The sequence below is a fragment of the Chanodichthys erythropterus genome, chromosome 12, assembly GCF_024489055.1.
Source record: "Chanodichthys erythropterus isolate Z2021 chromosome 12, ASM2448905v1, whole genome shotgun sequence".
Classification (NCBI taxonomy): Eukaryota; Metazoa; Chordata; class Actinopteri; order Cypriniformes; family Xenocyprididae; genus Chanodichthys; species Chanodichthys erythropterus.
In genome coordinates, this window is record NC_090232.1 from 20,278,039 (window position 1) to 20,290,744 (window position 12,706).

At 36.0% G+C, this 12,706-nt stretch overlaps 1 protein-coding gene across 6 annotated transcripts in view; it reads left to right on the plus strand.

Annotated features, from left to right (window-relative positions):
- slit2 (slit homolog 2 (Drosophila)) overlaps positions 1-12,706 on the plus strand; it is a 119,610-nt gene that overhangs the window by 58,420 nt on the left and 48,484 nt on the right. For all 6 annotated transcript variants that reach the window (XM_067404021.1, XM_067404023.1, XM_067404025.1 and 3 more), the window contains exons 5-11: positions 3,022-3,093; positions 3,542-3,613; positions 4,448-4,519; positions 6,171-6,334; positions 6,713-6,845; positions 12,454-12,525; positions 12,617-12,688. In XM_067404021.1, coding sequence (XP_067260122.1) covers positions 3,022-3,093; positions 3,542-3,613; positions 4,448-4,519; positions 6,171-6,334; positions 6,713-6,845; positions 12,454-12,525; positions 12,617-12,688 — 657 coding nt within the window. The remainder of the gene's footprint in view (positions 1-3,021; positions 3,094-3,541; positions 3,614-4,447; positions 4,520-6,170; positions 6,335-6,712; positions 6,846-12,453; positions 12,526-12,616; positions 12,689-12,706) is intronic.

Consider the following 12,706-nt stretch of genomic DNA (forward strand, 5'->3'; position numbering starts at 1 on the left):
ATTTAATTATTTTATTAAATATGAATATATTACTGAGTCATTTACATCTGTAATATCTTTACAAGGTTAGTGGACATAAGTAAACCTAAACAAAAACACTTTGTGTTTTGTGTCTGTGCATGGTTGTCCGTGCTGGTAAGATTGCACTGCCCCCTAGTGGATGAAGATGTAATGCATCACTGCAGATACATCCAGACAAATGTGTGCGTTTGAGTGAATATTTTTGATATTATAAATACCTGTCTGTCTCCCTGGCAGTTTCATTTAAATCCTGCTGCTCTGTGATTGGTGCTGTCATGTGCCAGTCATGGAAATGACAGGCATCTAGATGAATAGAGCCCTCAACAGACAGACTGGCCTGACCTCGGCACACACACATAGAGTTGATCTCTTACGGTCAGTGTCTAGTTTTTGGAGACTGAGTGTCTGTCTCCTATTATGATTGACGACTGAGGAATTTGACTGACAGGTCTGGCTAGCTGAACTAGCTATTCACAGTCTGTAAGGGTCCCATGCTGTGTGTGTATGTGTGTGCGGGTGTTCGTCTATAAATGAGAGAGTTGTCTTTGAGGGTCTGCTTTGCGTGAGGGAAGACACTTCATTAAAGTCACCCCCTACAGAAATGCACAGACAGGAACCCGCACGCATGCATGGGTGCAAAGGTCAACCTTTGAGAACCCCCTTGAATGTTGAATCATGTGACCAGGGCTTAAAATCTGATCACGTGACCTCCTAAAAAAATCAAGTGTTTCGGTTGCGGCTATTATGATAATTGATATTCATTGAAATGAATGGTCATAATTAGTGCAGGTGGGCTCTTCATAACTCATTATGTTCATTCTCACTGTGTGAAAACAGAGAGAGAGAGAGAGAGTAAATCATTGATTAGATTAGTTTAACTTCTCTCAGTGTTTTGTGTTATATGAGGTATTTTTTCCCCTCAGCAGGAGAAAAGAAAGAGTGAAAGTGACAGAAAACGAAGGACAGAGAGCAGGAATAAAGCAAGGATTAAGCTTCTGTTAGTTTTTGTTCATTTATTGAAAAGAGGAAGAGAGCGAGTGAAGCACTTCCTCTGAAGGTGTTCAGGGGTCATCATTCAACCCTCTTACTCTCTCTTTTATTCTCTGTTTCTTTCTTAGCTCTCGATTCCCTGGGTGTTCCACTCTATGCTGCCACTGATGTTGTATGTGTGTGTGTGTGTGTGTGTGTGTGAGCCCTCACTAGTTGTCTAGCCCACCTCCCACCATGTCTTTGTGTGTGTGTGTGTGGTGCTTTATTTCAATGTTAGTCGCCCTGTTAAACTGGGAACAGGTTTTTTAATTGTTTGGTTTCAATGGTTTGATTGTCTGTGCCTGAATTCATCTCGCTCTCATCTGGGTGACAGCTGGAATGTTTGTGCTGTAATCCAGAAGTACGTTTGATCTCATAAATGCGCACGCAGAACGGTGTCGGTGTCCTGTACAGATGCATATGAACCTGATTAAAGACGATTCCCATTCAGTTCACGCTCAGGTCATGTCAGGATGACATTTTTAACGAGCACTGAAGACTTAACCAGGCTGTTTAAATGTCTGCTCTGATGCCTGAGGAACCTGGGACTTCAGTTAGAAATGTTTGTTTAGTCTCATCAAAACTGTTTGCGTGAGAGTTTGGTGTGTATGCGTTTTTCGTTGCATTTCTTCTTGCAGATATTAAATTTGAAAAGGTAGTTTTTAATTCTGTTCTCATTCTGTTTTTGCTTTCCTTCCTACTTTCTTTTTCTTTTGTTGTCTTTTTTTCTTTCTCCCACTGACAGTGCCTGCATATGTCAATGAATGTTCAATACTATGTGTGTGGTTGTGTTCTTTTTTGTGTCATATTTGAACACAAGGCTATTAGTTATGTGTAGGTTCCACACTGGAGGATTTTGCTAAAGTGATCAATTATATAGTTCCTTCATTTTTATCTTCTACACTGTCTCTTTGTCATCTTTTTTATATTGACCATATTTATCTAAAGCTGCCGTTTGGGACACATTTTAGTAGTCATAAAGAGTTAATTTTGCATAATGAAATCATCAGTCTTTCTGTCAGTTTTAGACATTTTGTCCTTGTTTACTCACCCTCATGACATTCTAAACCTGTATGATTTTCTTTCCTCTGTGGAACACAAAAGAGGATATCATTTTGAAAATATGTTCTGGTGGCTCTATTCCATGTAGTTATATGAACTGAAGCCACCTAGCTTCAAAAAGAATATGAAAGCACCCATACAACTTGGACGCTATATTCCAAGTCTTCGGAAACCACACGAAACGAATAGTCATTATTCACTGGAACTCTTGACATCTGTCTCAGCTCTCGGTGATGTTTTGGCAATGTTGTAGCAATATCTAATTTATAAACAAAACATTATTTTAATCTTTTCTATTTATCTTAGGCAGAGGGAAAGAGCCCACTATACTGTAGGTGTCCTGGCATTTTCAAGGGGCCAAATAATCGTCACAAATATTTACATTTTGTTATATATTAACATGATCTTCATTAAAATCCTAAAAACACTAAAAATGTACAACAACATTAAACTGAAATCAACATTTTGAGTTACTTATTTATAATATATTTGTATTACAACAAAGGTACCAGGTGTACATATTAGCTTAGATAGGAAGGCCTTTTGAATATTGTTTTGGACAGAGGGGGGTTCTTGGAGTCAAAAAGGTTAAGAACCACTGAATTAATCTGTATTTACGATTTTTGATTCAGTTTTATGATTTTTTAGCTTTTTAGCAGTTTTAGCTTCATGATTCAGTCACAACTCTTACTGATCTTGTTCTCGCTAACCAGCTCACTGGAGGAGATTATCAACTTCAATCATGGCTCCAGAAGACTTTAAGTGTAGTCATATGAACCATTTTTATGACACTCTAATGGTCTTATTTGCTGATTGAAAGCTCCAGCTCCCATTTACTATATTGTTATGGCATGCATTTCTTCTTTTGTGTTCCAATGATTATTAATGTTCTCTTTCTCTGTTTTACAGTGACCTGAGTGAAAATCAAATCCAGGGGATTCCCAGAAAAGCATTCAGAGGAGCTACTGAGATCAAAAACCTGTGAGTCTTCTGTATCTATGTGTGAAATAGAGAGAGCGAGAACGCTTTGAATTAATGATTGTGTGCTTTAATGAGATGCCCAGGCAAACTGACCATCGCACACACACACACACACACACACACACACACACACACACACAGAGATGGGAGGAGTGGGCAGTGCAGGTATACAATAGTAGAGGAGAGCACAGTAGACAGAGTGAGGAGGCTGGAAAGTCAAGAACAATAATGTGGGAAGAAAGAGAGAAAGACTGTGACAACAAAATGAGTGAGAGAAAAGAAAGACAGATTGAGGAACAGGAGAGTGAAAGATGTATGTGGTTTATTAGTAAGGAACAGTAGTGTTTCTGAGAGCATTTTACTCTATTGTCATAATCATTGAACACCAAACAGAAGAATCGACAACATCATCTTCAAACATTTTCTCTCTGTCTTTTTCCTCTCTCAGGCAGCTGGACTATAATCAGATTTCCTGCATCGAAGATGGAGCGTTCAGAGCTCTGCGGGACCTAGAAGTACTGTAAGTGCACTGCGTGTGTGTGAACTTGTGTGATTGTGTTCTGTTGAATTAAAGCCACTGCAGAGATCTTTTCAGATATCGAGGTCTCATTAAGACTTGAATCAAAGCTGGGCAAAACCGGTTTTGGGACTGTTTTTAAAAACTTTGATTTAGTGTATATTCATGTTAAATTGGTATGGATTTCTCTGTATGTAGACTGCATGCTGTCAGATCATGCCTGCAGGGTGTTTAATAATTGTGTAAAACGTGTATCTGCTTTTTAAAGTGGGATTAGTGGAATAATCCTGTTATAGAAAATGGAATCAAGACAGATAAACAGGATTGTGTCAGATTATTTTACAAGGATTATTTTGATGCTTTGTGAGAAATGGACAGATGAGGTTTTAGGAGCAGAAATAGCAAGTATTAGATAACAGATGTAAATATATGTGCATAACCACACACATGCATGGAGGCATACAGATATACTGCAAAGAAATTTTAAATCAACATTATAATTTTTGGGTGTGCGTATGTGTGTTGGGTAGGATTTAGAATATAGAATAAGACATTAATATGTGCTTAATAAGTACTAATAAATAGCCAATATTCTAGTAATATGCATGCTAATAAGCTACTAGTTAAAAGACCCTAAAATAAATTGTTACCCTTTTTTTATACGGTGAAAGTAGAAGGGGACCAGGGACAGCTGTGGTCACCATTCACTTTCATTGTTTAGAGCTGCTTGGAAATTCTGCTTCTACACAAGCTAAAAGGTCATATGGATTTGTATGTGTTTGTTATCTAAATAGGTCCATAAAATGATTATCATCTTTCTCTGACTTTGTTTCACAGCACACTGAACAACAACAATATCTCTCGTTTGTCAGTGGCTAGTTTTAACCACATGCCCAAGCTCAGAACATTGTGAGTATGTGAGACACACACACACACATCCACACACACATCCACACACTCAAACTGCTTTAAACCAGTTCTTCAGACTGTCGTTAGCATGTTATCCAGCACTTATCATGCTGGCCCTTAATAAGTGTGATTATGGGGTAATAAGGTGTAATAACTGCATTAATATGTATGTTTCATTAGCATACATTTTGTAGATTGGAGCCCTTTGTGTGTGATCATGATTTAATCCCATTTACGTGATGAGCTAAAGTAGCTAATTGCTATATCAGTATTCTGGTCCTTGTTAGCTAAACATCAGCAATAGATGATGGAAAGAAAGCCTGTGAACGATAAGATGAGAAGGACAATGAAGGCCGTGAAACATACTTGGCTAGTGTGAAACGTCAGTCACTGCGACTGTTTATTTTTTTTAGATAGCAGTTAGTAAATTAGTAAATTGTCTTAACATACAGTGTTGTTTGTTACTGTAAATCTGAAATAAAATAAAATATAAATATGAGATGGAAAAACTTAAATGAAAAATTAGAAATATTACATTTGTGACTAACTGAAATATAATAGATTTAATTTGAAGTACTAAAATTACTAAACTAAAACTGAAATAAAAATTCATTAAAGCTAAATAGAAATATATAAAAAACAAAAACAAATGACAATTACAAAAGCATGTCTACTTACTAAACTAAAATATAAAAATGACAGTTAATTCAAAATATTAATAATCATTTTAATAGTATATAAATAATACTAAATTAACACTGTTACACATTCAATGGAAAAAAGAATAGTTCAATAGATAATAGGAGTTTAATAGTTTTTTTAATGGTAAATGTGTAAAAGAATTCCCAATTCAAGTAAAATTCCCAAATTGTTTGATGAAAAATAAAGTTGAACATGAAAAGTTCGATGAAAAGTATAGTTGAAAATCATGTAGCAATTCAGTGTCAAGTTGACCTTTTTTTTGCAGATTTTATTATATTAATTATATTTAATTATTTATATCTAAATATTATTAAGTTATCATGTTGATAACATAACATTAGAGCACAATACCTGGTGAAACTTGAAATGGTCCAGTCTTCTGCTGTATTTCAGTGGAACAAAGTGATTTTCGTCATTCTCAGTCTCGACCCAAACTATTCAAAAACCTTTTCAAGGCCCATTGGGAAGGAAAGAATTCTGGAGAGAGATATAACAAGAACAGTCCATTTCAGTGCTTCTCTAGCTCAGTTCAGTGTGAAGTTGGTCACTGATAAGTGATGATTTCTGCAAAATATTCCACAAAATAAACACTATATCCTCTTCTGTCTCAACACATCCTCTACTGACGTCATGTCATGTTAAAACAGGTAATTGGCTTATTGCCTCAGGTTTATACAGTCATTTACAACTAAATATGGTTTGAGTTTGTTTGTAACATTAATCTTGTAAAGGGAAGGACTCCTAAAGGTGCTGACCGCAGAGAAACACCAGAGTTTGCACGTTGTTTGTACAAGACTGTAATTAATGAACATGAAACTGTTTGATGCAAAGTCGATAACACTAACACACGCTCTCTCACACACATGCACTCAGGTTTTATCGATACATCAGCTTAGACTTCCAGCGGACCTTCTAATGACTCTTTCTCTCGCACTCTCCATCTCTCTAGTCGTCTGCACTCTAATAATCTGCTATGTGATTGCCATGTGGCCTGGCTCTCTGATTGGCTGAGACAGAGGCCTCGCCTTGGCCTCTACACACAGTGTATGGCCCCACCCTCCCTAAGGGGCCACAACATCGCTGAGGTTCAGAAGAAAGAGTTTATGTGTACAGGTGAGTTTGTGTTATTTTATTTGTGAGGCTGGTTTATAGGAGATAAGGGCTTGTGAGAATAAGAGAATACATATATTTGCTCTTTTATTGTGTCAAAGCTTTCATATTCTGTCTGTTTTCCGACTGTTCTCTTTCTTTGCTCATGCTTTCAAGACTTCAGTGAAGGCAAGTTATTTGTGCTGAAATAACACGATTATTAAAAAAATAATAATTAAAAAAATAATAATAACAAAATAATTTTCTTTGCATCATATTGAATTTGGTTGCAATATGCAGTCAACAACTTTTTTGTTCAAGAAAAATTTTAATTTAATTCATCCTTCCTTTGAGTAGCACATACCCCTTCATCCCCATCATCACTCTGAATGTGTGTTTTAGGGCCCCAGTCACACTCGTCCTGTAGTGTGCTGCAGTGTCCTGAGCTGTGCACCTGCAGTAATAACGTAGTGGACTGCCGGGGGAAAGGACTGACTGAAATACCTACCAACCTGCCAGAAACCATCACTGAGATGTGAGTGAGGATCTCACACATACACACACACACACACACCTAAAAACCGTATTTTCTATCACCTTATACCAACCCTACACCTAAACCTACCCATCACAGGAAACTGCACATTTTTACTTTCTCACAAAAACTCATTCTGTATGATTTAGAAGCCTTTTGAAAAATGGGGACATGGGTAATGTTCTCATAAGTCACCCTCTCCTTGTAATACCTATGTCATACCCATGTCATTATACAAATTTGTGTCCTGATATGTCACAAAAACACACGCATGCACACATTTTGTGAGATTATTTAATCACTTTATGGACCATTTTCCTTTTGAGGGTATTCACAAGGAATGTGTTATTGGTACGTAAAAAGCGCATATCAATGCCTTATTCTGCATGACCATACATCCCTTAACAATTTAAGTCTGAAGTGTACACACCACCACACCACATTTAAGTCTGGGTGTATACACCACCTCCGGCGAAAAAAAAAAAAAAAAAATAATCAAATTACTAAGCAACCACTGACAAGAATAACACAAAATAGGTAACTCAGCTTTTTGACTCTTAACTATTCATATAACGTATCTTATTTTTCAAAACTACTGCATTGATCAACAAAAACATAGGTGTAATTTGAAAGGTTAGAGTCAGAACTTTACAATGAATGTAGCCAATTTGATTAACTCCTAAGTAGTGCTGAGTTATTTGCTGATAAATAACAATAAAAAAATCATAATTTATGAAATACTTTTTTGTATTACAGTATGTACTTCAATGTGTCAAAAACATACAGCTCAGATAGTCATGTGTCATATGTCACTAACAGGTCTCAGGGAGTAAAATACAAGCATAAGCAAGCAAACTCAAGCGAGTTTTTGTACATGTAGCCCCACAAGATGTCAAATAAGAAAGATATGTAAAATTATAATATATCATAGGCATAATTTGCGTTGTCCCCACGACTTTTTGCCAAGGTCAATATTGTCTCCACTACTTTTTGAAACATCTCGCAACACGGATGTACCTAATACAAAAGAAACATCTGTAGTTGATTAGCAATTCATTCATTTGTGTTAAATAATAGACGATCTATCGCTGGGATGTGTTGTTTTTTAAATCATTGAGTGCTCGTTGCCGCTGTTATCAGTGGCACAACAATGTTCTCTTAGTGCTCGTGAACACTGCGCAGACTTCACATGAATGAGCGCTTCAATTTATCACTTAACGCTGTTGCGAAGACTATTCATTCCAGTGAAATCACAAAACAAAATACACATAAATGTGTCCCAACTCTTGATATACAATCATTGATGAATATTTTTTTGTTTTAATAAAAATATAAAAATAAAATAAAAAAACATTATACGAGGGCAGATTAGAACCCAGAACCTCTGGCATGCTGAACAAAAGTTATACCAGGACAATCTGGCATTAAATGTGGATCCACGTATTTATTGACTTATGTAAATACTCTCAAGACTAACTAACTAATTGTATTATAGTAGATGTAAGGATGATACAATCATATTAACATGAGGTCTATGTCAATAAATTTTGTGTATTTATTATTGTGATAATACAATTACAATACTTCACCCCACCACACACATTCCTGTCCCACCCACTTTTTAAAACAAAGATACGCCACTGTAATATATATATATATATTAGGGCTGTCGATCGATTAAAATTTTTAAATCTAATTAATTACATACTCTGTGATTAATTAATCTAAATTAATCGCATACGTAATTTTTGCTGTGGAAGTATTAAATATTTCAGTTCAAATGAATCAATGCAGGGTTTTTCCTGGGTCAACAATGGTCTTTGGTGGTGACAGACATGGTCATCCACACAAACACTAAAAAGTGCCCTACCCACGTGATCTGCGAGCCCGATACTGACAATAAAGTACCCGTCACTCTCACTGTAATTCTTTCTTGCCCTCTTTGCAAAAAAAAAAAAAAAAGAAAAAAAAAAAGTGATTTTATAGCTTTGTAAGAGAAGATGCTTTTTTGCTAAACCTGAAAAGTATTAAAAAGTAGCATTTAGAAGTTATATTAACTAATAATATAATTTTCTACCATTTACAATTGATTGCACCTAGCTAACAACAACTTGCTTTGTTCTGGTTTCACCTCACTCCAGTCTAAACTAACTGATTTTATAGGTAGGCCTAATTTACTACACATTGACATTTAAATAACCTGAAAATATTGTGGATTATTAAGGCTAATTTTTCTAACCACTCTTGCTAAATGGGGTAAGCACACTTATGTTCTCATTTCAGAGTTGTTCAAGTAAATGATTCATTATAGACCGTGTGGACAGATGATTCATTAAAATGAATCTGTTCAAATGAGTCATTAGGTCGCGAATTGGACATTAGCGGACGTTGACGCGTTGCGTCCGAATCGCGACTGTTATTAGGACATTTCAAAAGATTTGTCAACACAGAAAACACTTCACCACTGGATAGGATTTTCTTTTTGTTTACTGAAAGTGTGGTTTATGTCAGCTTCACGTGCAGGGCGCCTGTCAGAGAAGATGAGGTGACGTTCTTTTGAGCACTATTCACACCCAGCGGTTATTCAGGAAAAACATTCTCCGAATGCACCTTGTGAAACATGGATTCGGTCATACGAATTTTTAGCATTGTGTCAGTTGATTTAGATTATTATGTGTGAGGTAGAGAGTGCAAAGACGGTGCTTACTTTGAAGACAGAGAGAGCTTGCGCGCAAGGTTCAAAGGTCAATATGGAATGGATTAATCTGCGTTAATTTTTTTATATTATATTAATGTAATTTCAGAAATGTACATAATTTGGACAGATTACTCTAAATTTAAAAAGTTTTCTATCAAACGATACCTACGTTTTGACTCTCCTTGTATTTTTGAGTTATGACTCTTTACTTTTATGTATGTCACTCAGAAAAAAAACAAAAAAAACAACTCTAACAATGCCATCAGGGCTTAAAGGGTTAATTCTACCTAATACTTAATCTTAACAACTACCTTACTCACTATTAATAAGCAGTAATTGGGTTTATTGAAGCAAAGGTCATAGTAAACAGTTAGTTAATAGTGAGAATTGGACCCTAAACTAAAGTGTGACCAAAATTAGTTATAATACTATAACCTAACCCTAACCCACACCCTTACACTAACTTTTTACAAATGAGGTCATCCTCAAAAGGAGATTTTGTCAGGCTTAGCTCACTTCTGGGTACAAATTTGCTCCTAAAATAAGTAGGTTCACACACACACACACAAACACAGTACATAAAGCTGTCACCGATAAGACTATATTTATATGTCTTCCTCAATCTTCTGTTAGGTTCAGTGTAATGTTGGATTTGTTTACTAAAGTTGGCACTAGTCTGATGTCTGCCTCCTTTTTGACAGATGTAATTTCCACATTCCACACACACATACACACAGTGAGGGTTGTATCTGTATCAAATATTTTAACTACGGAGGCCATGCCGAAGTCATGCACATTAATTCAGTGTGGAAATGGATTTATTTTATCAATGGCATCTCTTCTGAGGGCCAGCGCTCTGCCAACGGGGTCTGGATTGAGACGCCACATCTTTTTTTTAACTGTTGTGCCTCTCACTGCCAGGATCATTGTCTATCTTTTTTCTTCCCATCTCTCTCTGTCTGTCATCCCTTCATTTTTCTTCCTCTGAAAGCCACTTTCAGGGCCTTGGCAGATGAGTCGGATTATCTCATTTGGCTTCGGCTGAATGAAATGTGTGTGTATGTGTGTTCATCCACCTATGTGGGGGCCTGATTTTCATGCTCTGTCAACTTTGGAGAGCTTATCTGATTTATGACATATTTACTGTCAAAGAGAGGAACAGATATCTAGAGAGAGAGACAGAGAGAAGGAGAGATATTATAAATAATCATTGCATTAAGTTGAATCCTAGAGTACTGAATGAATAATATATTTATGTTTCTTAATTAATTATTGCTGCCTTGACTTTGCTGGTAGGAAAACTACAGCTGATGTTGATGTATCTTTTATTGCACTAACGAAATCAATCTTTTATCACGTTTTTGTATTTAATGAAAGTTTAATTAGCTTAAGTTTGTAATTTTTACCTTAAAATGTTTTCTTTTAAGGTTTTTATTTTGATTTGTGTGTGCACGTGTCTTTGCTCAAAAGTGCACTCAAGTAAAAGCATACGTTTTGGTTCGTATAGTTTATAGATGTTTTATGTTTTAAAATTTCAATGGTTCACGTGACTTAGGCAGTTTGATACATGCTCCGAACCACTGATTCGAAACAAAAGATTTGTAAAGCTTCAAAACAGTGTTTTGAAATCATCCATCACTAGATATTGTTGAATAGTTTTTTTGTTTCATTTTTTTGGTGCACAAAAAGTATTCTCATCACTTCATAACATTAAAGGGTTAATTCATCCAAAAATGAAAATTCTGTCATTATTACTTACCTTCATGCCGCTCCACACCCGTAAGACCTTCGTTAATCTTCAGAACACAAATTAAGATATTTTAGTTGAAATCCGATTGCTCCGTGAGGCCTCCATTGGGAGCAATGGACACTTCCTCTCTCAAGATCCATAAAGGTACTAAAAACATATTTAAATCGGTTCATGTGAGTACAGTGGTTCAATATTAATATTATAAAGTGACGAGAATATTTTTGGAGCGCCAAAAATAACAAAATAACCACTTATTTAGTGATGGCCGATTTCAAAACACTGCTTCAGGAAGCATCAGAGCACAGATTAATCAGTGTGTTGAATCTGCTGTACGGAGCGCCAAAGTCACATGATTTCAGCCGTTGGCAGTTTGACACACGATCTGAATCATGATTCGACACACTGATTCATTTATGCTTGAAGGTTGAACCACTGTAGTCACATGAACTGTTTTAAATATATGTTTAGTACCTTTCTGGTCTTTGAAAGTGTAAATTAACTTGCTGTCAATGGAGGCCTCACTGAGCCATCAGATTTGATCAAAAATATCTTAATTTGTATTCGTGAATTTTCATTTTTTGGGTGAACTAACCCTTTAAACATGTTTTTCATAAGTACTGTTCTTTTAGGTTAAATGGTTTTTTTGTTTTTTGTTTTTTTAAATACTGAGTGCACTTTCAAGGCAGTGTTAAAATGTCAGTTTGTAATTCAATTTTCATGGAACGGAGATGTTGGATTTGTTCTTAGCAGACATGGGCACTGCCTCAAACTGGAACTACAGCAAACAGACACAGATGCTACACTGTGATTAAAGTCATCCCAGAGATATTAACATTAATCTTACATTTGTGCCTGTCACATCGATTTCGCTCTTCTCTTTCTCTTGGTTTCCCTCTTATTGTATTAAATTTCTGTATTATAAAAACAGATTTTAACTAAAAAATATTGTCCAAGATTACAAAAAATGAAGCAAAATCTTCACATTCCTTTCAATTTTCTGGCCCAACATCACCCATCCTACTCATACTCTTCCAATAACTCCTCAATAGGGCTGTCAGTACCCATCATTTTCCAGTTACCCTCACCTTTTTGCGATTTGAATTATTCCCTCTGCAATGTTCCCTCCATTTGTTGATCTGGTTTATTCTCTCTGTTCACAGTCGACTGGAGCAGAACTCCATCAAGATTATTCCGCCAGGAGCATTCTCACCTTACAAACGGCTGCGGAGAATGTGAGTGTGTGTCCATGTGAGCACACATACATACACAATCACGCAAAAACACACTTATTCCTCATGCATCTAATTTTCTTCTTCTTTTTAGAGATTTGAGTAATAATCAAATAACCGAACTGGCTTCAGACTCCTTTCAAGGTCTCCGATCTTTGAATTCTCTGTGAGTATATATGTATAT